The sequence below is a fragment of the Astatotilapia calliptera genome, chromosome 8 (assembly GCF_900246225.1).
Source record: "Astatotilapia calliptera chromosome 8, fAstCal1.2, whole genome shotgun sequence".
Taxonomy (NCBI): Eukaryota; Metazoa; Chordata; class Actinopteri; order Cichliformes; family Cichlidae; genus Astatotilapia; species Astatotilapia calliptera.
Window position 1 is genome coordinate 13,352,139 of NC_039309.1, and position 25,731 is coordinate 13,377,869.

At 38.8% G+C, this 25,731-nt stretch overlaps 1 protein-coding gene across 4 annotated transcripts; it reads left to right on the plus strand.

Annotated features, from left to right (window-relative positions):
• The first annotated feature begins 20 nt into the window (after positions 1-20).
• LOC113028441 (myosin-binding protein C, fast-type-like) lies at positions 21-25,665 on the plus strand. 4 transcript variants are annotated; one of them, XM_026178703.1, is made up of 30 exons: positions 21-91; positions 5,297-5,311; positions 7,146-7,166; positions 8,362-8,385; positions 14,708-14,776; positions 14,884-15,032; positions 15,133-15,250; positions 15,362-15,410; positions 15,601-15,657; positions 15,770-15,942; positions 16,123-16,255; positions 16,788-16,912; positions 17,052-17,157; positions 18,790-18,956; positions 19,302-19,467; positions 19,580-19,686; positions 19,783-19,812; positions 19,918-20,060; positions 21,290-21,449; positions 21,586-21,690; positions 21,776-21,964; positions 22,076-22,210; positions 22,328-22,495; positions 22,655-22,743; positions 23,023-23,218; positions 23,325-23,464; positions 24,353-24,512; positions 24,907-25,043; positions 25,131-25,317; positions 25,512-25,665. In XM_026178703.1, the coding sequence occupies exons 1-30, from the start codon at positions 70-72 to the stop codon at positions 25,532-25,534; spliced, it is 3,363 nt and encodes a 1,120-aa protein (XP_026034488.1). In that variant the 5' UTR covers positions 21-69; the 3' UTR covers positions 25,535-25,665. The 4 variants fall into 4 exon arrangements, with proteins under 4 accessions (XP_026034488.1, XP_026034489.1, XP_026034490.1 ...); XM_026178704.1 differs by having other exon boundaries at positions 8,365-8,385; XM_026178705.1 differs by lacking the exon at positions 8,362-8,385.
• The last annotated feature ends 66 nt before the right edge of the window (positions 25,666-25,731 follow it).

The following is a 25,731-nucleotide window of genomic DNA, read 5'->3' on the forward strand; positions in this document are numbered from 1 at the left end:
AAATAAAAAGGAAAAAAGCCCCACAAGCCCTCAGTCTTCCAGCAGCAAACAGAAGACACAGGAATAACCATGCCTGAGCCAGTCCCTGAAGGTATGCAGATACTTTTTGTAACATCATACTTCATTGTAATTAGTTTAGAGAGTTTCATTATACTGAGGTGTGTTGACTTGAAAAATATAAATAACAGTAAATTCACACGAATGTTGTAGAAATTAATGGATAATGTGAATTGTTCCCTATATTTTGTTTTCATTTTTTCAGTGTTAAATATATAATCATTACATAGTGCACTAAAACTGAGAAATTTTATTTAAAAAAATAATATATGCATATTTATTTACACTACACATATCCTATAGGTTGTGAAAAACAAACAAGAGTACTATGAAAGATGGTTTTGTAGTATTTTGTGCAGCATATCTGCTGTTATGGCAGAAAATACAAGCAGATGACCAAACTTAAATGAGGTGAAAGTGGCTTTGGTATTAATGTTATAGCTACTGGTGAGACTGACCATGAGTTTGAACCCGATATTAATATTACAAAGTGATTGATACAAAATATGATGGAAAATAGCCATCATTTTTTATTGATAAATGAAATAATTCACTATTGATACTACGCATTTGTCAAGGATATTCCCATTTCACCTGTCTGCTTTCTTGTTATCTGTCCATAAAGAAGATTTGAGACGGAGTAAATAATGACGTAGCCAGTTGTTATTACATCACTAGACTGAATATCTTTATGACATCGGAGCACAGATTGCTTTCTTGTTGGCTGAACTGGCAAGCTTCCAGCTGCAGCAGCTCCATAAGCAAATACTGCTGGAGCTTTACGTGAGTCCTATATGAAGGTCAGCTTGTGTCACTGTAGCTGACTCACTTCATAGAACATATACACAGTACTTGTTTTCAATGCAGCATTCAGGGTAAAAAACTGTTGTTGCTATTATATATGATAATCTGCATTTTGGATTATGTAATGCCCAATAGGATAGGGATTTGACATCCTTGATTGCATCATGCCTTCTCATATATAATTGCCTGTTGACCTTCACTACTATCTTCCACATTGACCCATTCAGTATCACCTTAAATCAACCGACTAAGCTGATAGCAGGCTCAGGTTGCAGACAGTCTCAGTTGCCCTGATAGATCTCTTGGGATAGCCGAGTTTTGTAGGGCAAGATTGTGCTGACGGGTGTTGAGCCTCCCAAACCCTTTCCCCCAAGGGGTCTCCCGCTGACCACATTGTGATAGTGAAAGTCATAGGCTTTGCTGGAGTTGTTCACACATTATTCTTAATTCTACTGTGTAATATTTGATTCTGTTTCCCAGCATCTGTCCTTGCCCTAATCCTTTTAAAGATCTAATCATGGCCCTTTTATTTTTATCCCAGAAACCTAACCAGGCACTGCTGTTATTCACCATATAGAGCCAAAGTGTTATGAATATGATTCCACTTTGCATACTCTGCCTGCACCACCCACTGCTCTGTCATTCCAAGCCAAACTTAACTGCAAAGCTTCAAATACAAAGATCAGATAACCTGGCACTTTTTCGTTTTTAAGCTGTGCTTGGTGCTTCTAGGAAATATTTGACGAAATATATTTTTTAAATACTTTCTCAACTAATACTCTTATTGAAAAGAATTTTGGTGACATTTTGTACCTAGCGTGCAACACCACTATTTACCCACAAACTGAATTACCTTTCACATTTCCACATTAGTTCAAAGATTTTCTGTGCTACTTCACTTAACAGCACTCAGATCACACCCTCAACTAACAGCTAAAAATACTCTGCAGTAAGCCCTGACCTTTTCTACTTTCATAGAGTTTCACACACCCTGACGTATCGGGTTTTGCCTAACAGTTTTGGAGTCCCGGCTGAGATAAATCATTATGTAATCTGTCATTTTCACCTAAAGAGTTCCTTCTTGGTCTTCAGGTCTGATGCCCTCTTTAATGTGGCACTGCTCCAGAGCAGTCAGTCAAGTGTGTGACAGTTTTCTAGTCAGTGGTTGGAAGCAATGGTATGATCCACGGTCATAATTCCTTTCATCGCTGTGTCCTGATGAAACACGATGAGCACAAGCTGAATCAAAACTGCTCTGTGAAGTTTCTCCAATCCCTCTGCGCTGTTTATCTTCAAAAGGGTTCAAAAACCTCAACTTAAAATGATGAAATGATTAATGTCCACTTGGCGAATGAATACATTTGTCTTTAAGTCACTCTTGATGGCAAAATCTGTGATTTCATAATCCATATAATAAAGTACCACCACTAGAAACCACTGTCACTTCCTCACTGAGTGGCAGAGCTTTCATTAACTGCATATATAACACAATAAGCAGCTTAATCATCAAAATTTAGCAAGCACATGCAGATATTGTGGCATGAGGCAAGAAAGGTTTTTTTTTTTATCTTTCCTGGCAGCAGTGCTGAAGCAAGACATCAGAGAACTTGTTTGACTGCCTGGTGCAGGGAAACGTCCGGGTTATCCATTTATTATCCATAACCATTCACCACAGTCATTTGGACGACTTCTGCATCAGCTGATGGAGGAATCCAAGCAGTGCATTGATCCAAACTGAATTCAAATAGCAGCAGCAGTGACGGGAAAATTCCCTCTGAAAGTAATACAGTGGCATTCCACAGCTAGCTGTTCAATTTCCAGGCCCCAGAAATCAATTCCTTCAAAGTAAGATGTCCGTGAGTATAGTACAGCTAGCGCAGCCCGTGTTATTGTTTTAACATGTTATATGTTGGTTTTACATTATTTTAGTATTGCAGACATTTGACACTAAACAATCATACTTATATCTAGTTTATGTCAGTCATTAAAAATGACTTTTATCCTCTGAGACTTCTCTGAAACTCTGTGTCAGTGTATCAGTGTAAAATTATACAAAGCTGTTTTTGTCAGTCAGCTACATTACAGTATATGTTCATATGCAAAGTAGTTCAAGCATATCAAAATTTAAAAGGGGTTTTCTGGCATCAGGGTGCTTTATATACATTGGCAACTTATCTCTGTGGCTGAATTGTACCTATAAAAGTATGCAGAGCTGTAGAGTTGGTTAGTCTTGTTCAGATTGATTTATTTTTTGTATTGATTCGCAAAAGATAAACTTAGAAGGCAGAGATGGATGGCAGTACTAAAGAGAAGCGACTTTCAGCCAAATTTTCTGAAGCTGTCACTTCAAGTTAGAAGATTTTGACAGGAGTGGACAGACAACTTGTTTAAATGGAGTAATCCTGCCATTTTTTTACATTTTTTGACCATCTGTGTAAAGTTGGTGTTTCTGTTTGACAAGTAATGACAAGCTGTTAGGAATTTTTAATAATGCATGAAGTGTAGTACCTAGTTAAACCTAGTTTTTACTTATCCCCAGGTGTCCAGTGTAGTATAATCACCTAGAAATCACAAACAGCGACTACAGAGATGGAGTTGAAACTTATTACACAAATATTACTTTCACAAAAAGCATTCTAGGTCATCAAAATTGGGTTTTAAAAGTATCCTAAGTATCATAAATACAGGTCTGACTCTTACAGAAGCCAAACTCTTTGAATATAAGTCAACAATTCAAAGAGTTATGATTTTTTATAACACCGACCCCTTGCCTCTTGACATACATGCATTAAATAGTGTGACTTCACACTCTTGAGAACAATGTGTCGGCTTCACTGACACATTGTTCCAGTAAACAGTGTCACTTTCTGATCTCTATGCATGTGTGAAAATGCGCCTCTTTCCTGTCACCTCTGCCAGTTAAAAGCAGTCTTTGCCCGGCCAGAATTATTGGTTGATGACATCTCTGTATTATGTTTATACCAATGAAATGTTTTTATATTTTCACACAAAAATATATATTGTTGTTATTGTTTGTGTGTGCGTCTTTCTTAAATTTATAAATTTATTTAAAAAAAAAGATTTATAAAAAAAATCTTTTTTATAATATATATCACTATGGGTTAATTTTATAGTTTTTTTCTTTGTTTTTTATTTTTTGTTTTGCTTTGCAACCACTTTTCCAAAGTGCACAATGTCTGTGGCGTCAGGTTTGCGCCACAGACATTGTGCACCAAAATGTCAATAATTGTGTTTGTCATAAGGATAATGTAAGTCTTGTTCTTTTTTTAATATACTTGTATATTAACATCTATCAGCGCATCTTCAAAAGCCTCCTAATTATATGAGTAGCAGAACTGCACATGAAACCACCGAAAGTCTCTGAGGGGACTATTTTGACTGTGAGAAGCAGCTGTTCAGAAGTTCATTACACTGCTTTATCACAGACTTGTTGAAGATGATCAAGATTCTCTCTCCATGTGGACTTACATAGCAGATGCCGGTGCAGATTTACACTCAATGCAGGTCTTAAATCCTCAAACAGGATATATGAAGTATTAAAACCAAAAGCTCGTTTTTCTCTGAATACTATTTCAATTTATATCTGTTTCCAGCTTCTTCTACTGAAAAAAAATTATCAAGCTGTCTCATTTTTTCCTTTTGTTAGAACAATGTCATATGAGATAATGCAGTTGTAGCATTAAATATAATATTGTTATGAGGCATGCAGGCATGTATTAGTATTGTATTCTACACATTTAAGATCTTTTAAAAAGAGAAACACAATAAATCATGATTATATTTTCTGTCACAACACCTGTTTTATCCAGAAATTTACAACATGTGGACAGTAAACCACACCAGGTCAAGTTGGAGTGGCTATTCAAGGAAACTTTGTGTAGCTAAGAGAATATGGTATGACTTCAGGGAGGTCATAAGATACCATCCCTGGCCTTTAGCAGCTACTCCAGTGACCCCCAGCAAGACACTGTGGAAGTCGGGTGTATTATAAGCCTCTATTTCCATTGACAAGTTGCTTTTACCATATTTAGGCTTTAACAATCACATTGGATGTGATTGTTAAAGCTACTTTTTAAAAAGTGGCTACTTTGTATGTAAAATGTATCTTCTTACCGTATGCCATATTTAAAATTTACATTCTGGGATTAGTAGCTTCACTAATAAATAAGATACATGGTAAACGTCATCATTTTGTAGAAAGCCATTACCCTCAGACAAACAGGACCTTTAACCATCGTCAGACTAGGTGTTATTAAAGATGCAAAACAGTAAGTCTACTAAAGATATCGTTTTCCCTGAGAGGAAGGATCCTTTGAAAACAGATAAAGGATTCTTAAATGTAACAGATCACAGTACATTTCTATAACTTCTGAATATATTTTTCTAACCCTTTTCCCCTTTTTGTGTTTTTCAGAGAAACCAGCGGTGGGTAAGTAAACTGCTCCACAACTGACCTTTTGCGTGTCTTACATTATCACATGGTGACATGATTATAGCTCTCACATTTTCACTTTTCACTCATATATCATGTCAACTGCATGTATCAGACAGAGGCAGGCTTCAGCTTATAATGGCGTGTAATCAGTGTCCACTGATATTATTTATTCATAAACTTTTTATCAAGCGAGTGAGCATCTTCATTTTATTCCTGCATGCCTACATGCGACTGTGTGGTCTCTATTTTTATCTTATAGTGTTTGAGAATATTTTATGAAATGCATTATGAAATTGTTGTTTAACCAATGTCTTCAAATTATGTAGCCATACAGAAAGAGCTCTGGCAGAAGTGCTTTGGTTTCCACAAGCCATATTTTAGTGTGGCCATGTGTCTCTAATGTTAGTTTTCCTATGGGACTGTCATGGTTTTATTTTTTATTTTTCTATGTCCAACAAACATCCACTAATTGTAGCCCCAGTGGAGGCCGATGAAGAAGAAGAAGAAGGACAATGACTTTCTTTGCTTCTTTTTTTGAGACTTTTGAGGATTTGTGCATTGTTGATAAGTGACACAGAGTGGGTTTGAGTTGAACTGAGTGTTGAAAAATGCATTTTAACTAATCTGTAAAACTAATTACCTGATGAATACAGAACAAATGGTTTTGCTATTGCTAGATAATGAGTTGAGCAATTACTGAGTCAAGAAGACAGGCCTAAAATTCAATCACATCATGAGACAACAGGAAACTGCTGAATGGAATAATGAAATTGTTGTGCCACTCCCATTTAGTGTGTTTGCGTTTTTTAGCTGGCCTATCACATCTCATCACCAGAGCTAACTACAAGCAGACACTTTAATATTACACTGTGATTATGTAAAATCAAGGAAATTACACCATGTTATCTGCACATGAATGCAGTGTATGTCAAAGCAACATGCTTGTTTGTTTATATTCATAACCATTCTAATTAGAAATAATCATCGTCTTTACTCCTTCTTTTGCTTTTCCTTTTCAGAACAACTGTTCTTTTCTTTGTTAATATGAATAGTTTTGGATTGTACAGAAATGAACTGTGTGTGTGAAGCAGACAGGACAAGCTGTCTTTGAGGATTTTAACATAGTTCATTGACTGACTGCAACTGGATGCATTTTCCACATCTGTAGACTCTGAGTTCTCACTGTGACCTTTGGTTTGCATTTCACTGCAGGCATGCACTGTATGAGTTTTTGTGAGTTTTTGGTTTTGTTACATTTGCAGCGTTTCCAAATATAACATTTTCCAGGTCTCAACATTTGTTGTTATTAGTTACTTAACCATTATTCATTTTCCCTCTGCCACATCCTGAAGAAGATGTGGTGGTCTATTAGTGTCAGGGAATAATACACTATAAGGACTAAAGTATATCCATTCATCCAGCCATTCCTTTCCTTCCTTTTATGTAATTCAGGGTCACGACACAAAAGCACATACATTATATAATGAAGTATAAAATCAAGGACCTAGGAAGGACATTTCTTACCTCCTGGATAAACCATGATCAACTGTAAATAGTATTATTGCAAAGTCGGGTCGAGTAGGGTCACCGAGTTCTGAGATTGTGCATGAAAGTTTCCATAGCTCTCAGTAGCTCCCGAGCTCCAAATCTCCTCTGCCATGAACATCAGCATAAAAACTGCGCACCAGGAGCTTCCATGCCCTGTAGGTGTAATGTGTAGGTGCCCCAGTGTCTGTCTAATGTACAAAGACATTCTTTTTCACTGCACGTAGTAACTATTTCTAGTGTATATTGGAACTCCAAGTTAATGTCCCTTCATTTTCCTTAGATGCACCTGCTGAAGATGGAGGTAAGGCAGAATCGTGGGAATGAACTGACATGGAGGCACTAAATTTACCTTGAGTGTTATATTTTAATGTATATGCCTGTGGTATCAATTTAATGTCCTCACATATGAGTTCATATGTGACATAATGTGTGAAAATTACAGTATGTGCATGATTCCTTCAGGTTGCAAGTTTGTAGGTTGGTCTCAGGTGATCCTCGCAACTTTTTGTTGTGTATTCTCGAAATGGGCTAAATCTTCTTTTTTTCACAAAGATTTTTCTTCACAGAACTAAGCGATACGTTACCGACTGTAACATATCTGACTGCTGTGCTGTTATGACATGAATAACAGGATTATTCATTTCACATGTTGTGATAATTTTTCTTACCTGACTCTTTTTTTAATACACTTTATATACATATACCTTATAGTATATGTTATGTGTGAAATTAAAGTGGACCTACTATGCTTTACTTTTTGCCTCTGTACATGGTCATGGTTTCAAATACCGAGGTCACCATATGTACATGTAAGCAGAGCTCTCTAAACTGCTCTGCTATTAGATCTGTATGATGTCATAGGAAGGAAATACACTGCTCTGGTAGTGAGCACACCAGCTCCCACCTGCTTTTCAAATCTTCTTCTTGCAAGGATGAGTTAAGCATTAGAAAGTTTCCTTAAAGGGAGGAAGGTGTTAAAAAGGGAGGAGCTGCTTCAAACAGAGGGTGACCAATGTGGCTGCACCAAGGCCTAGTTTGAAATGAATGAGGGTTGTTTTGAACCATGAAACATGTGGAGCTACTCTAGAAGAGTTTGAAATAAAGCTGGTAATGAGCACAATAGGTCGACTTTAACCTTAAGCTTTATATGCTAAACATGTGAAACACATGTAGCGAGTAAAACTGCACAGTTTTGTTATTTACATCATTTAAAAGTATGTTTCTGTTTCTATTTTTTTAAAAATTCCATAGTTAATGTGTTTATCTACCTAGCAACTCTGAATGTGTTAATAGGAAAATATTTGAATTTGCATATTCAAGGTGGATTGGATGTTAGCGAATTTTAATGAAAAATGTGACAGTGCATGGTGCTTGTGTTACAGCCATGTTGCTGTGTTGCTTGGTCTCTGTTGCAGCAATAAGTGGTTTTTGTGCAACAATAAGCATTTTTGCTTCATAGCTGCTTTTTTCAGTTTTGTTTGCTTCCTTGTCTGCAGCAGATACAGAAACTGATGGAGATGGTAAGAAAAGAGCAGCATTTTATGTTGATGTGTTTGCTGAAACTATAGTTTTCTAAATCATCTGTTTGAGTGTTAAGATTAATATCAGTGAAATATCGGTATTATGTGCTAGTCAAACTGTCACATAATATATCGTTTAGTGAGCCTGGGTCCAGTTTATTAGATGAAATCATTTGATTACTTCAGTTTGGACAGATTTAATGCTTTTTTTAAATTTTTGGAGGTTATTTGTTTTCCTAGCATTTGCATGTGCCTCATTCTGTCTGTAAACGCAATTCTGATAAAACTATGTAGGGTTGTAGAGTTGGGTCATGTTAACAGTCAACAAATGTTTTTCTTACATCCACCAAGGCCTTCAAAATAAACTTTATGATTTCTGGATGAAAATTGACAAAAAGCCTTATAACTTGGAAAGTACAAATCTTAAAAGTATTGTCGACAAAATATCATGTAAAGATTTCACCTCTGACCTCTCCTTTAACATCAATAGTTTGATCTGAAGATCAGTCATAATTATGCCATACAGAGCTATGCTTTACTTTGACCTCCAACCTCTTCTTTAAGTTCAATTAAGATAAAAAATTTCATAAAATGTATTTTTTTCTTTAAGTTTGTTTAAAATTCTACAGCATAGTTATTATCCAAATATTATGTCATATTTGACCTCTGACCTCATTTTGACATTTCACATCTGCCTTTCTTTCAAGCTGCCTTTAAATGTGCTATATCTTTAAAGAAAGTTAGAAATATACTGTAGTATAATATTTGTTTTTATTCACGTCCAATTATTTACAAATTAATATCTATTAGCCATTATGTGCTCCTCCAAAATATTTATATCAAAATACAATATTCCCCTAAAAGAAAACACTGCCTAGAGAGGGAGCTGCATTGTTGGAGGTTTTGTGGTGCTTTTTATTTTTTCAGTTTTACAACATATATTATTAAAACCAGTTGGTTGCATACAAAACTTCTTTGGATTGAAGTTGTTTGTACACAAGGTTCTTGGTCTGCGATGAGACTGCTGTCTGCCAAGACAAAGTATCACTCACTACAGAGCTCATAAAATGTGCATGAAGCTGTTTGACCAAAATTCTGTGGTATGCCACAGAGCTCCTCTTGGGGATTATAAAAAGAGATTCTACTTCTCTCAGTGCTTATCAGCCATAAGTTTTAAAACAATAACCTAATATTGTACAGTTTCCTCCGACCTGTCATGGGATAGACTTAGCAGGACGGATTCAGTTACCTTCAGAGATCCTGAAGGCACTTGAATACCTTGCTCCTGTCAGGTATAGTAGTAAAGTGTGAGGTAGGGTCTTCATAGTTTTGACTTGTTTTCTGGGTTCATCCCACAGATGTTTAATCAAACTAGGAACTATGGAGTTAACACTCAAAACTCCAATGTTTAATTCATGAACAAATTTGAACGTTCTGCTGTATGCAATGTTTGCCTGAAGGTTTGCCACTTCTGTCAGGTAATAACATTACCATAACTTGTTCTACTTTGTCTGCAACAATGTCGATTGACGGGATATGTGATACGAGTCAAACATGTACACGAATGACACATTTTCTCATCAGAACATTGCCCAGAGCGTCACACTATCGCCACGGGCTTAGCTATTTCCCATGGTGCAGGATTCTAACTTGTCTTCCCGAGAGAAACCCAGACAAACAGATGGTTGCTCGTGGTTTTTTCTGTTTTTCACACACTTTTCACTTTGACTCACTTATTAGGTTTAGGCACTAAATGCCACATATTTATCTTTAGGTAACTATTTGGTTAAGGTTAGGAAAAGTTTAAATTCACCCCATCACACTAGATGGGAGTGACAGGCACAAATATTTGTGCATCATCCATCACCTTAAAGGGCACGTTGTGTCTAACTGCATGGTCCAACCTTCACTCTGTAAGTGAACCTTGGGTGCTAGAAGGTTGTCCTTCTCCTGAAGTCATTGGTTACACTTTGTTTGGCAACCCACGACTGGATCCCAGAATGCTGTCATATTGGATATGTTGAAACCCAGTCAGCTTGGCTCCTTTTTATTTTCTCTTTTCTTCTCTGCCAGCAGTATGTCATCCTGATATGTCAGATCATTTGGTGCCTAACATATCTAATCTCTTGATAGGTGGGAGTGTACAGAGATAATCATGTTATTCACGTTTTCTCCCAGTGTTTTTAAAGATGGCTTGTCTGTGTATCTATCTCAGTAGCAGCTTCAGAAAGAGAAAACACTGTAGGCATCCTAGTGTGTGACAGCGTTCTTATGTCATTCATCCATTTCTGTCCCCTACTGGTGGTATCCACTGATGCTACCAGACAACTCACAGACAAATTATTTTGTTTATGTTCTTTCAGCAATTTAGAATTTGTTTCTCCATGTGAAAATTATTGTCTCTCCATCTGTGACCTATGATACCAACCCTCTTGTGCTTCTGTCCCTCAGGCAATTTAAACAATGAGAGTGGAAACACAGCTGTGGTTCGTGTGCGGCACTCATTGGGGCACAATAGCAGCTGTTGCTGTTAACGTGCCAAGTGTCATCTGATGTTATGACACTTTTTATGGTTGCTTCTCAAATTTAACATCATGCTGTATTAGGAAACTGCAAGGAGAGGTCAGGTAGTGAGGTCATCCAAGACATTATCAGACGCAGTTCCTCCAGAGAGCATGTGATCTGCATATAGGCTCATGTCTTGTCAGCTCAAAGGATCTGAGATGTTTGACTAACTAAACTTCGTTAAAGTGTCATAAAGGCTAAATCTAAAAGTGTTGCTACAGCGCTGCAGCTCAGGTTTTACAAGAAAAATTTAAGAGCTCTTGATACAAAGCTGTCCCCATCTGCCTTAGTGACGCCAGAGTGATCAGTTGAACGTCTGCTCTATTTTGACTAACTAGATCAGGGGTGTCAAACTCAAATACACAGTGGGCCAAAATTCAAAACTGGAACAAAGTCGCGGGCTAACGCTAATATTTATTGAAAAACAAAATCTTCCTCCAGATTTAAGAATGAATCTTTTCTTATGGACTCAAACAAGTTTTGCTGAAAAACTGAATATGGAACAAGCAAAGCTTAATACTAAACGATATATATATTAGCTGTATAATACCAGTAGGCCAGCTCTAATAGTAATTTGGTATGGCTTCGCGGGCCAAATGTAATTAGGCTGCGGGCCAAATTTGGGCCAGAGTTTGACACCTATGAACTAGATGGAGATTGCATGGAATGGTTCTGGAAGGGTGAAGGCCCCAGGGAGCTGAAGGGTGCTAATTTCTTGGTGTACTTTTTCAGACGTGTGCAAAATGTCCAAGACTTGCTGTGCTTAACAGGGAAACACAGCACTTATAAGGGTTTTCCTTTTCCAATTTGAACATCTATGTGTTCTTAGTATGAGGTAAGGTGCAGCATTAGTGGCAACTGAGAAATGTAAACTCTTTCCTGCGGTGTATGTTGTCATATGTTAGGAATATGTTTGGAGTTAAGACTGGCAGACTGGACCTTGGGAGCGATGCCAGTATTACCAGGACGATTGCCAAAGTGTTTCTTTTTTGGACTGTTGGAAATACACAGATGATGGACGTGGAGGTATGCAAAGGAAAGATGAGAAGTCACAGACTCTATCAAACGTGTCAAGACTGTTTTGTGTCCTCACAACAAGGCAGCCATGTAGGGAAGGCTGGTTGCTGTGCTGAATCATACCAGAAAGTAGTGGCCTGCCAAGCAAAAAGTGGGCTAGAGAGTCAATATGAGGTCATGAATAATAAATTGGGCACCTCTATAAATTTCCTGTCAAATGTGGCCAGGGGTGGATGTATGACCACAGCTTTTTCCTTTCCTACCATTCATAAGTGTGCATCTCCTCTGATGTCATGAATGCCCATCGCTGAATGTGGAACTCAGCAAGCTACTCCTGCTGTGACAACATTTGCCTAGAGGGAGGAAAGGTACATTGTACTGCAGATGATCCAGACACAGCTCAGCATGGCACATATATAAGAGAAGAAAGGGTAAGCTTAGTGGTAGAGTGTGAGTGGGAAAAACTGGAGCATGAAACAAAGACAAAAAAACCTTGAACATGTGCAAAACCTTCAAAGGGAAACATAAGAACCACTGATCTTAAGCTGTCGGCCATATTTCACCCCAACACTGGGAGTACAGTTTCTCATCATCACCATCGTCCACCACGAATCCACCAAGCCACACCATTCTGGTTAGCAATACAGACAAACGCAGCCAGGATGAAGATAGAAACAGAGGGAATCTGAAGAAATGTACCAAAATCTGCCTAATGTAGAAGCTATGATGTCTATATCAAATTCTAGACTAATTTATCTTAATAATTCAACATAATGTCACTAAAAAATATATTTTTCATCCTCATTAAGTCAGATCTGAGAAGTCTTTTTTTTTTTTCAAAGATCAATGTTATTAATATATCAGGCTGAACAACATCATTGACTCAACACTGTGGCATATGGCTGAGTTTGTGCACTGATTTAGTCATGCAGTAATTACTCAGGGCATTTAAATTTAATTTCAAAGAATCATCAGGGGGGTCAAATATCTTTTGTATACAGTCCACATTTTAAATATAGATTTATAGATTTTTAAAATATTTTCAGGTCTGCCGTTTCTTTGATCCCCTGTCCTGGCTACAGAAAGTTTATTCCACTCCTCTGAGTTGAGTTTGCCTTTAATGTATCTCTTAAGAGTCAATTTCTGTGTGGGAAGTGCTTATCATACCAAGGCTGTTTAAAGCCATGCTCACAGGGGTATAATGTGTGGGGGGATTATCATCACTTGGCCAACTGCAGTTTGTTTCGGGGCTCTCATACTAGTAATGGATGTCTGCAAAAAAGTTACTGCCAATTAAAAAAAAAGTATTGGAATCCAACATTCCCTTGGCTGAATTTATTGCAACAAAATTTATACTAAGTTTATACTACGTATTAGATTTATAACTTATAAGAACAGGATATAAAAATAGATTTTTAAGTTAAATCTAAATCACACCTCAATGATTTATTTGGTAACCCACACCTGGATTCTGATCTACCTTTTTTCCCATAAACACTTGAGCTTTTTTTTTTTTTTTTTTTTTTTTGTAAATACTAAGCAGTTTGAATGTGAATTAAACTCAGTGCTGGCTTGGGATTTTTGTGTAATATTTGTGGGGGGGGGGGGGGGGTGTTGTTATTCAGGCAGCATGGGGTGTTCTGTTGTTGCTCTGTGTGGGGTAAAGTATCTGATTTGATTGCAGCCTTGGAAATCAGTCCAGCAGAAGTAATCAAGATAATTTCAAATATTAGATTCGATGTTTGATGATTAAACTGATTATTTGAAGCTCAGATCATGACTACTGAGATCATGATCTTATCATTATGAGAGAATCGTTGCATTTTACTGTGTGTTGTTTCGATGCAATGACTCTAAAATAATCATTGTGTAACTGTTGTTTACTTACCTTGAGTTTATACAGACTTATGGTACAGTATAACTTAGAAGTGTTATACTTTCAAATGTGAAAGTGGGATAATTGTTTTTTGTAGCAGACCCTGCACTGGAGGGAGAATGAGGACGATGTGAAAGCACAGTGCAGGACTGTGACAATGCAATGCGTGAAAACGTGATGAAATTCAGATGTGTGCCAGCTATGTGTTGGTCATGCTCAAAGAGGAGATTGTATTCCTGAGTAGCTTCTCATGGCTTCCAAGCCAAGTCTTGGCTGTGATTGTTTAGTAAACTGAATTTATTAGGCACATTTATTTTCCCTGTCAGAAAACAAAGCAGAGAGCTGCACTGTAGAGTAGGACGCAACAAAAGAACCTAATGCCAATTACAAGTGTGCATTGTTTATAGAGTAGCACCTTGAATGCCAAATCTTGGATGATGGTAGAAAAAAGCTGATGCATAAAGGACACCAGGTGCATTTGTTAATAGTTTCAGATTTTTATATAGTGATTGTGTATTTCTGTACGTTTTGCTTGCCTGAACAAGCAGGACACTTCATCTGCTGTTACTGAGCTTGCTCTATCAGCAAGCAAGTGTCCAAAGAGTGCCCCCATCGTGCATGGAAGTATCATTGTTCAGAAACAATGTGACTTATACTGTATGTGTTTTATATGTACTTTAGATCCTCCGTATAAGCAAAGATATATCCAAACCATTCACCGTGTCTCTTGCATTTTGGCATTTTGAACATTATTTTTTGTTGTATGTTATTTTGCAGCACATGTCTTAAATGAATCTATAAAAATGGGCTCCAGATTTTAATGATTTACTGATTTAACAAATCTTTTTTACTCCTTCTTTTCAGAGCCTCAGTCTACTGAGCTCACTGGGCTCTTTGTGGAGAAACCGCCGGATAATGTAGTCGCTGTCGCAGGTTAGATACACAAATGAATGCTTGTGTTATTGCTGTCTCCAGTAATCCGTAATATGCAATCTGAGTATATAATGTCATGTGAATTAACTGTTGCTTGTGAATGGCAGGAACGGATGTCACTTTCATAGCCAAGGTCGACTCCACCAACCTGACAAGAAAACCCACCATGAAATGGTTGAAGGGCAAGTGGCTGGACCTTGGCAGCAAGGCTGGAAAACATTTGCAGTTCAAAGAAACTTACGACAGAAATACTAAAGTGTGTGTCAAAGAGAGACATAGATATTTTTTTTGTACCGTGTTGGCCGATCCTCTTCCTTCAGAAATAGCTAAGAACTAATGAATATTTTCTCCCTAAGATCTATACTTATGAAATGAAGGTCATCAAAGTGGTCCCTGGAGACGCTGGTGGTTACAGGTGTGAAGTGACTTCAAAAGACAAATGTGACAGCTCCACCTTTGAGATCTCTGTTGAGGGTGAGTGAAAACAGACTCGCGCCTGCTAAGGCTGCCACGGATTCTATACATACTGATGTTTTGATCTGATCCAGGAATAATGTGCGTTCTCTGCAACTTCTCTTATTACAGCTGCACATCAGGATGAGCAGGCAGATATTTTGTCTGCCTTCAAGAGAGCGTAAGTGCTCTGGGGTTTGTGTTTCATCTTGTGGAAAATGCATGCATAGACTTTTTAAAATGTTTTTTTCTGTGTATATATGTGTGAACATGTCTCACAGCACATTGGTTTGACAGTATAGTACACTTAATGTTGTGCCATGGCAAAATGCATTATGTGTGTTACAGTTAGTCTGATTCTGTACATGCAGTGACGCTGGAGAGGATGAGGGAGATCTGGATTTCAGCGCTCTGCTCAAAGCTGCTAAGTGAGAATCTTGACATTGTTTTGTTTATCGAGGAGACAGTATGATTTCCTCATTGTATTTTGTGCTTCTTCTGCCCTACCTGTTAAGAAACCCCCTTTTATTTCTCTGCCAGGAAGAAGAAGAAACCTGAAAAAGTAGAACCAGAGATAGATGTGTGGGAACTGCTTAAGAATGCCCACCCAAGCGAGTATGAGAAAATCGCCTTTGAGTATGGCATCACTGACCTGAGGGGCATGCTGAAGCGTCTGAAAAAAATGAAGGCCGAGCCTGTTATACATAGCGAGGGTAAGTCGGGCCAATTAACGGAAGGGAGGGGAAGAAGTGGAGGAGTATTGCAAATATGATTGAGAGGAAAAGGATAGAAAGAAGAAGGCAAGAGGATGGGCACTATGAGGCTGAGCGGGTATGACATACGTGAGTTAATGAGTTAATTTAAGGTTTTTCTCTGTGTGTTTTCAACTACAGCTTTCCTGAAGAAGCTTGAATCTTGCTACTCAGTGGAAAAGGGCAAGAAAATTACCCTGAGGTGTGAAGTGGTGGATCCCAATGTTCAGGTCAAATGGCTGAAGAATGGTCAGGAGATCAAACCCTCAGCCAAGTATGATTAAAAGCATAAACACACACACACACACACCAGTTATCCACACGCATCTTTTTGTGTGCTTTGTACAGGGTACGGCTTAATTAAACAGTAGTGTGTCATATCATCAGATCATCAAGCTTAGATTGACTTGGTGGGCAGTGCTTAAAAATATCAAGCTAAAATTATCTGTGCGACACAGTCAGAAACGATGCTGCCATCAACATGTTTTATTTTTAGGCAGTCATAAGAGGCCTCCCAGTGGGTTAAAGCAAGTCATACTGCCAAGACATCATATGCCCCAAATCCAGAAACTCAAGCAGGACAAAGATCTCTGTTTCCTTAAATGTCCCAATGTGGGAAAAATACTGTATCCTGGCAGAAAACTGTAATATATGTGTTGGCTTTGCTAGACAAAATATGTACCACTGCAACTGTCATAAGATTGATTCAAATCCACATTTTAAAACGGAAGGATCTGATACTATACAGTAGTGGAAATACTTTCAGAGGTGCTTTCTTTTTGATGAAAAAACACTGTCTTTTTAAGGTATATCATGGAGGCGAGCGGCAATGTCAGAACACTCACCATAAATAAGGCAACCCTGGCAGACGATGCTGCATATGAGTGCGTGGTTGGGGAAGACAAGTGTTTCACAGAGGTGTTTGTCAAAGGTGCACTTTCTCTTCTGCTTGTTTGGTAACAGTAGCGATCTGAGAATACAGTAAAGCAGCACGTCTTGTCCCAAAGCATGAAAAGTGAAGTTTCAGTGCTTGGTTCATGAATTGTAAAATCTTCCTCTGTTGTGTTCAGAGCCCCCTGTGACTATCACCAAGCTGATGGATGACTATCACGTGGTTGTGGGAGAAAGAGTGGAGTTTGAGATAGAGGTGTCGGAAGAGGGTGCCCACGTGATGTGGTGAGTGAAATTCACATTATCAGCAATAAAGATTCAGGTTATGTACATATGCTGAAAGTTTTTTAACTTGTTCTTTTTACAAAAGCATTTAAAGCAGGGGTGGGCAACTCCAGGCCTCGAGGGCCGGTGTCCCTGCCGGTTTTAGATGTGTCCTTGAACCAACACAGCTGATTTAAATGGCTAAACTAGCTCCTGCAGTTCTCCAGAGGCCTGGTAATGAACTAATCATGTGATTCAGGTGTGTTGACCCAAGGTGAGATCTAAAACCTGCAGGACACCGGCCCTCGGGGCCTGGAATTGCCCACCCCTGATTTAAAGTCACATGTAGAAAACAATAGTTTTCACAGGACTCCATAAAGTTCTCCAAAAAACGTAAGAACACCATTACCGCGTGCATAAGAGGACAATACACTTGATTAGTTATCAATTAGTCATCAATCAGCAAGTGTGAGCGCTATAAAAGAAAAGATTTGGCAGTTTGGTGATCTGAAGCATTCAGATGTACATTAACACAATGTCACAATCTTCCCAGGAGCAAATGTCTCAGCAAAGTCGCCCCAAAGTTAGTCCATGCAATACTCAAACCTGCAAAAGATGAATCTACAGGCCTCTTTTAGCACCTAAAATGATAAGATTAATGAGAATAAGATTAGAGTAAGATTGAACAAGTGTGGCTTGTTTGGAAGGGTTGCCAGGGGAAAGCCTCTAAAAACAACATGGCAGCACAGCTTAGGTGTAAAAAGTTGCATCTGAATCAGCTACAAGACTTCTGGAACAATGTACACTGTACAAAGGCCAAATTGTAGATGTTTTGCTATAATACACGGGGCCGTGTGTGGCAAAAACTAAACACAGCATATCAGCACAAACACCTCAAACCAACTCTCAAGCACGGTAGTGGAGGGTTAATGATCTGGCTGACCATGAACTCATCTGTATATTAAAGTATTCCTAAGTCAAATGTGAGGTGACTTAGCCCAAATTTGGTCATGCAGCAGGACAATGATTCTAAGAACAGCAGGAAGTGTTGTAATGACTCGGTCAAAGTTCAGACTTCAACCTAAAATGCTGCGCTGGAACCTTAAGAGAAACGTGACCTTCTCATCTTCATATCAGATGAAACTATATTGTAGGAAATCTTGGTTCTGGTCAAAATGTGTGGAGGCTATTTGATCTGCTTGATTCAGGAGATTTTGTCACAAATTCAACCAAATGTGTAGATTTTGATATGGAAGTTAGATGGCTTTGAACATCGTCAGTCAACAAAAGCATTTCAAGCTCAAATTCTGAAGTTTATTTCAGTTTGTTTCACTGGAGTTTTTATTTTTGAGATAATTTTGATACAGCGTCGCTAAATTTAATATTGTGTCTTCTTATTTAAAGGTGCATTTTGAAAAACCTAATAAAAAGCACAAAGAGCAAAAGAATGAAATTAATTATATTTTTAAAAACGTGGTATACACAGCTAGATTTATATTATCTTGTAAAATCTTGATTAATCTAAAATCATACATTTCCAAAGTCATTTTGCAGTGTGACTTGTAAAGTTAGAGCTGGTTTCACCTTACAGTTTGTTTTTAGAGAGTTTTAGTGACAACTTTTAAAAAATATCTGTTTTATATTAATTTCCAGGTTTTTTGAAGACCAAGAGATTCACAAAGACAAAGATTCAAAATATCGCTTTAAGAAGGATGGAAAGAAGCACACACTTATCATTCAGGAAGCTACACTGGATGACATCGGAATGTACCACGCTTGGACAAATGGGGGTCATACCAAAGGAGAACTGGAGGTGGAAGGTACCACATGAAATCATAATAATCTCACGTCTTTATTTTAGTTTTGAGTGAGAGTAAAACATAAACTTTTAGAAAAGCCAAGCTAATAATGATAATATTTTTAGAGCATTCACACATGTGTATCAAAAGGTAATATATATACAGTAGCCAAGGGTTTCTCTCATTTAAACGTTCACTGCAGAAGACTGCTGGCCCAAGGGCTCAGCACCTCTCTTTAAAAACAAAGTAACAACTCATGGCAGTGGGTGTCAAGATGAGTGGATCAGTGGGTGTCCTTATTTCCTCTCCTGCTACACCTACACAGTCTGTCTCCTGCCTGATCTATGCTTTTGTGGCCTTCCTCAGAAAAGGAACTGGAGGTGTTGCAGGACATCGCTGATCTGACAGTCAGGGCAACAGATCAGGCTATGTTCAAGTGTGAAGTGTCTGACGACAAGGTCACAGGAAAGTGGTACAAAGATGGCGTGGAGGTCTTGCCAAGCGAGCGCATCAAAATGACCCACATTGGAAGGTGAAAAGACGATACCAAACGGTTTTGCCTTCATGTGAACAAAGTTGGGGGGTTTTATTGACACAGATGTTTCCATAAAACTACATGATATCTTTTGCACTGCTTGTCTCAGGTTTCACCGACTGGTCATTGATAATGTGAAGCCAGAGGATGCTGGAGACTACACATTTGTACCTGATGGATATGCCCTGTCACTTTCTGCCAAACTGAACTTCTTGGGTGAGAAAGACCGAACAATTACAAAGGTCCTGCTGTGGAAAAATTAGTCACCAGCAGCCTGGATAATACTGTCACCTCTTTTCTCTTTCATAACAGAAATTAAGATCGACTATGTGCCTAGGCAAGGTAGGTACCTGTAATTTACATCTTAATTAAACATCCTGTTTATAGTTCAAACCCAAGACAGCCTACTTGATTGATGACTCTCTTTGAATGCTGTATTTTAACCAGAACCTCCAAAAATCCACCTGGACACCACTGGAAACATGGTCTCCCAAAACACTATCATCGTGGTAGCTGGGAACAAGCTTCGTCTGGATGTGGAGATCACTGGCGAGCCAGCTCCAACTGTTGTCTGGTCCAAAGGAGATAATGTAAGGGCTCCAAAAAATAGCTGCAGTTAACTAAAACTAAACTAGATATATGGACATATAGATTTAGCAAACTTAAAAATGAGATAAAATTGTAAAGGAAATATTCTTAGTTCACTAGCTGGGCCTCATTTTCAGTTTGTCAGCATTTAGGTAGGTAAAGGTGAATGGCTTGGACATGAATTGAGCTGTGGTTTTGGGAAAGCCTCAAAAGGGACTGACAGCGGCTCCTGGGCCTTGCAAGTCCCCATGTACTAAATAGAAGTGAAGAAGTTAAAGAATTGAAAAGGTGAGAGAGGGTGGGGCACGTAAACGAGACGAACAGCTTGAAGAAGGCGTGGTTCTGCTCCTAATAACTAATTGCATAACTTGACAACTTAAATAATAGGACATGTGTGGAAATGAAAACTTTTTAGAATATAATTTAATGATAACATGTGGAGTTATGAGCAGACCTTAGGTGCCATCAGTGTCATACTAAGACAGCTCCCTTCTTCTTATTTTACACTCAACCTAAGTTCAGTCCAAGTGGTCCATTCATGCCCTTCTGGTTTGCACAAGTGCCACCAGCTAACACTCGTTTTAGTTCATGTGCCACCATTTCATCACTAGCAGACTGAAGTGGCAGAACAAGTGGACAGTAAAAAGTGAATAAAAAAGATAAATCTCCCTGCAGTATAAACAATACATTCTTGTAATGGTCACACTTTATGAACTATCCATCCACAAAAAAGATGATGAAAAGTCTGAGATGTCTTCAGAAAAAGAAGTGCAGCTTCATAAATGCGCCATGCCTCAGTTTTTTCCTGCTCTGTCTTCTGTCTTATTACAAAGAAACACTACTGCTGTAACTTTATGAAAAGCACTGGCACAGCTCTTTGGCTTAACCGCCTCACTTCAGTGTGGTACTGCAGGCCCTGAGTAATGTCTTTGGCTGTAAAACAGAGGATGATTCAGACCTCTGGCTTGGATAAAATTAACAGTTCACAGACAGCCCCTTCCCATGATGTGATCCACTCTTAAAGACTTGCAACACAATATTTCCTCGTGCAAAAAACAATGAACAGTCAGAAGATTCTGCCTTCAGCTGGTTTAGATATGTGAGTGGGTTTATTCTGGCCCCGAAGCCTTATGTTTGATACCCCTACTCTAATCTCTATTAGCCCAACTTTAAGTTACAAGTAAACCCTAATTGTTAGGCATGTTTTAACTGCTTTAATATCGTGTGTTAGCCAATCACAGACACTGAAGGACGTGTAAGGGTGGAGTCCAGGAAAGACCTCAGCTGCTTTGTCATAGAGGGGGCGGAGAGAGACGATGAGGGCAACTACTCCATCACTGTCGCCAACCCTGCCGGAGAGGACAAGGCTGTGCTGTTTCTGAAGATTGTGGGTAAGTGAAGGTTTTACAGGATAACATCAGCTGGTTTCCCCTCATAGTGGGCAGCAGAAAGGGGATGTTTTTTTGCAAATACCAGTTTGACCTATCTTCTCTGTTGTATTTAAATAAACTGCAATCTTTTTATCAGATGTGCCCGACCCCCCTGAGAATATCAAGTGCACAGGAGTGGGAGAGGACTGCGCCTCCATTATTTGGGACCCTCCTAAATTTGATGGCGGTGCACCAGTTAAAGGTGGAACATGCATTATATTAATTTGTTTAAGGAAAACAAAATTATTATTCAACCTGTTCATGTAACTGCATTATTACTCCACCAGGTTATCTCATGGAGAGGAAGAAGAAAGGCTCTTCCAGATGGACAAAGCTCAACTTTGACGTGTACGAATCAACCACATACGAGGCTAAGAGGATGATTGAAGGTGTTCTGTATGAGATGAGGGTGTTCGCTGTCAACAGCATTGGCATGTCTCAGCCAAGTCTCAGCTCCAAACCGTTCATGCCTATTGGTACGTTTCACAGTCGTCCTTACGTGCTCTTTCTCAGCAACTCCCTGTCCCTCCTTTGCTCAGTGAAGCCAGTCACTGATTCTCTTGAGTCTCCTTTCCTGTCATCCTCAGCCCCAACAAGCGAGCCAACGCGTCTGACAGTCCACGATGTGACAGACAGCACTTGCAGCTTGAAGTGGCTCGCCCCAGAGAAGATTGGAGCTGGGGGCCTCGACGGCTACGTTATTGAATACTGCAAGGAAGGAGGTGATAATGCCGTATATTTACGTGTAATAAATGAAAACAGCTGAATGAATGAAAAAAAGAAAGAGACACAGATCACACTTAGTTTAATTTAATACATGAAGTTTTCTTTTAACGTAGACACTGAGTGGGTGGTGGCAAACCAGGAGCTGTGCGAGAGACAGGGATTTGTGGTGCGCGGCCTCCCGGTGGGAGAGAAGATCAACTTTAGGGTGGTGGCAGTAAACATTGCCGGGCGCAGTCCTCCTGCTATAATGTCACAGCCCGTCACCATCCGTGAGATCGTCGGTGAGTGAGTCAGATTCACAGCCAAATAAAGTGAGCAAGTATAAATGTAAATAGCACATTTGGGTGTAGCATAGTTTTTCTTTGTGTTGACCACAGAGACTCATACTCATACTCATGTTATGATAAGAAGTTTAAACAGGATGTCTGTTTCTTCTTCAGAACATCCAAAGATCCGCCTTCCTCGTGACCTGAGAACAAAGTACATCAGGAAAGTGGGAGAGAAGATCAACCTGACTATCCCCTTCCAGGTTAGAAAGGATGAGTTTCTGTGCACTAATCAGTATAACAATCAGTAACAGTGATATCTTAGTGAGAACCAAATTTAGTTTTTTTCTTATGTTCTAAAAAGCATTAGAATAATAAATTAGGAGCTTACTTTAGAAAACAAAACCTAGTTTTTTAGTTTGTTTGTTTTTTTGTTTTGTGCATCGTTTTAATAATTTGAGTATTGAAAGTATGAAGAAAAAAAAACAACCTGAAGCTACATTTTTTAAGTCATAAAACTTGATTATGTTTTTGCACCACAGGGCAAGCCACGCCCCGTCGCAAACTGGTTCAAGGATGGCAAACCGCTTGACGAGAAGATGGTCAACGTGCGTAACTCAAACGTGGACAGCATTCTGTTCATTCGCTCAGCAGAGAGAGAGCACTCTGGAACATATGAGCTGGTTCTGAAGATTGAGAACATGGAGGACAGGGCCAGCATTAACATCAGGATTGTTGGTATGACTCCCAGGACTCTAGACGACTTAGCCCAACGGCACACGAGATGATGCAATATTCATCAGAGTTTAGAAGCTTACACTAATAAAAGTTTAACCCCAAACAGACAAGCCTGGGCCACCTTTGAATGTGAAGGCGACTGACGTCTGGGGCTTCAATGCAGCACTTGAGTGGGACCCCCCCAAGGATGATGGCAACTGTGATATTTCTGGATACACTATCCAGAAGGCAGACATGAAGACCAAGGTGAGAAAGGGAAATGGGGGTGTTTTCAGTCTTCGTCAGCGCCACAGTCACCTGCCAAGATGTCCAGCGAGGACCTGTATACTACGCAGGACGTTATCTCTCTGAATCATCGCTCATGACTCACTTTACCTGCAGGGACACTGCTTTCTTACTTTATTCACGTTTTTATTTAACTTTGTTGTGGTTTCAGATTAGTTTCTTTTGGCATGGTCTATTCTATTTTATTGTGCTACATATCATTCTGCTTATTTAAGCTATTTGTTATATACTGTTTAACTTAATTTTTAACTTTTGCAATCAAGGATTATTCCTAACTCCAAGTTAAAATAAAACCTTTTAACAAATGCGGCCTTTCTTTTGTTCTCCACATAGACCGTTTTATCGGCATGCTGCCAAAGCCTGCTCAAGCGTGATTGGTCAACAGAACGTGATATACAAGCAAACCAGAAATCTTGGCCCCTGCCTACAGATTATGCAGACATCTGTTTATATAAACAGTTTATAGCTTAGTGGATTTATGAAGAGCTGCAGGTCTTGCGAGTCTGTTTGACCAACCTGCTTCATGCATTCAAAGCAGAGAGATCACAGCTGACAGGATGAAGTGTGTGCTTTGGCTGCATTCGCACAAAAGCATATTTATTTATGCTTTATGGAGAATTACAGAATAACATGCTATTTATCTGATTCACTGATTTGTTCTGGCCAATCCTGCTTACTCTTGTCGTCTTTGCATCAGAGAAGGAGCCAAATCTGAATCTTGGGTTTGCTAACATTAGCTACAAAATGCTGCTTCTTTTACCTTTAGCAACACTTGGTTTGTTCTCCATGCTAGATTTGTGGGGGATTTTGTGGTTTAATATAATATTATCACTTCTTTTCTCTTTCTAGGAATGGTTCACTGTTTATGAGCACAATAGACGAACAAACTGCACAGTTTCGGATCTGGTCATGGGCAACGAATACATGTTCCGCATCTACAGCGAAAATCTCTGTGGCCTGAGCGAGGAGCCGCGCATGAGCAAGAACACGGCTGTGATTGGCAAAACAGGTATGACAGTGTTTCCAATATTTACATGCAGTTGAACACATATTTAGGCCTAAAATGCTGATTTTAAGTCATCTAAATACATCTGAGTTAGCCAAGTTATAAGTACAGTGTAAGCCATTTATTCCAGTGGTGTTTGGTCTTTAGTTCATTGGTGTATATTCAGTTTATACCAACCATATTATCCTTAATGATTTTCTATTTAATAAATAAGTAAACTTTTGATTTCATATACTCATGCTGCATATAATTCAAAGAAGTACTTTATATTTTTAGTGGCAAAGTTGTATTTTTGTTGTTCTTTTTAAACATGTGAGCTGCATGTTTATGTTCATACAGTTCATTTCTGATTTTTGCAACCTTTTTTCCCTGATTTACTTCCCACCCTCTTCTGAAGGCTTGGAACTCAAATCAAAGCCCTACAAGGAGAAAGACATGTGCTGCTCTCCCAAGTTTACTCAGCCGCTGATGGATAGAAGTGTTGTGGCTGGTTACAGCACTGCTATCAGCTGTGCTGTCAAAGGCTTTCCTAAGGTAAAAGCACATGTTAAAAATTGAGTCCACTAATTAGCCAAGAAGTTTTAGCTTTAGCTTTCTTAACTCAGCTTGTTCAAATCTTAGCCTAAGATTGTCTGGATGAAGAACAAGATGATTATTGGGGAGGATCCCAAGTACTTGATGCAGAACAATCAAGGAGTTCTGACCCTCAACATTCGAAAGCCCAGCACCTTCGATGGAGGGAAATACTCTTGCATGGCTGTCAATGAACTGGGCAAGGATGAAGTGGAGTGCACACTTGATGTCCGAGGTAAGAACACTGGGCAACCGTCTGAGCGGGTAGAGGAGGACAGATGAAGGAACAGGAGGAACTTTGGTTATTTTAGGACAGGATGAGTCTTGATGGTTCTGCTAAACACTTTACAACAAAACAATGATTGCCATCACACTTGGACTCCAATCTAACAAAAGCTGACAACCACTATCTCTCTTGTTCTTTCACAGTTTACAAAGAGCCAGAGAAGTGAGAAACTGGACAGCAACGAATATGAAATTCAAATTATGAGCCAAACAGTGAATGTAAGCAGTGGACGTCACAATGAGGAGAGCACACTGTCAAGATTGAATCAAATAAAATATAGTGATCCTTGCTGTAAAAGTTGTTTATTCTGATTACATTTTATGTCTGTTAAAAAATTATTTCATGATTATTTATGTATATTGT

Coding starts and splice junctions, on each gene's coding strand:
- LOC113028441 (XM_026178703.1), top strand. CDS start 70: ATGCCTGAGCCAGTCCCTGAAG. Junction 15,658..15,769: donor GCTCTGCTCAAAGCTGCTAA/GTGAGAATCTTG, acceptor TTTCTCTGCCAG/GAAGAAGAAGAAACCTGAAA. Junction 16,256..16,787: donor GAGATCAAACCCTCAGCCAA/GTATGATTAAAA, acceptor TGTCTTTTTAAG/GTATATCATGGAGGCGAGCG.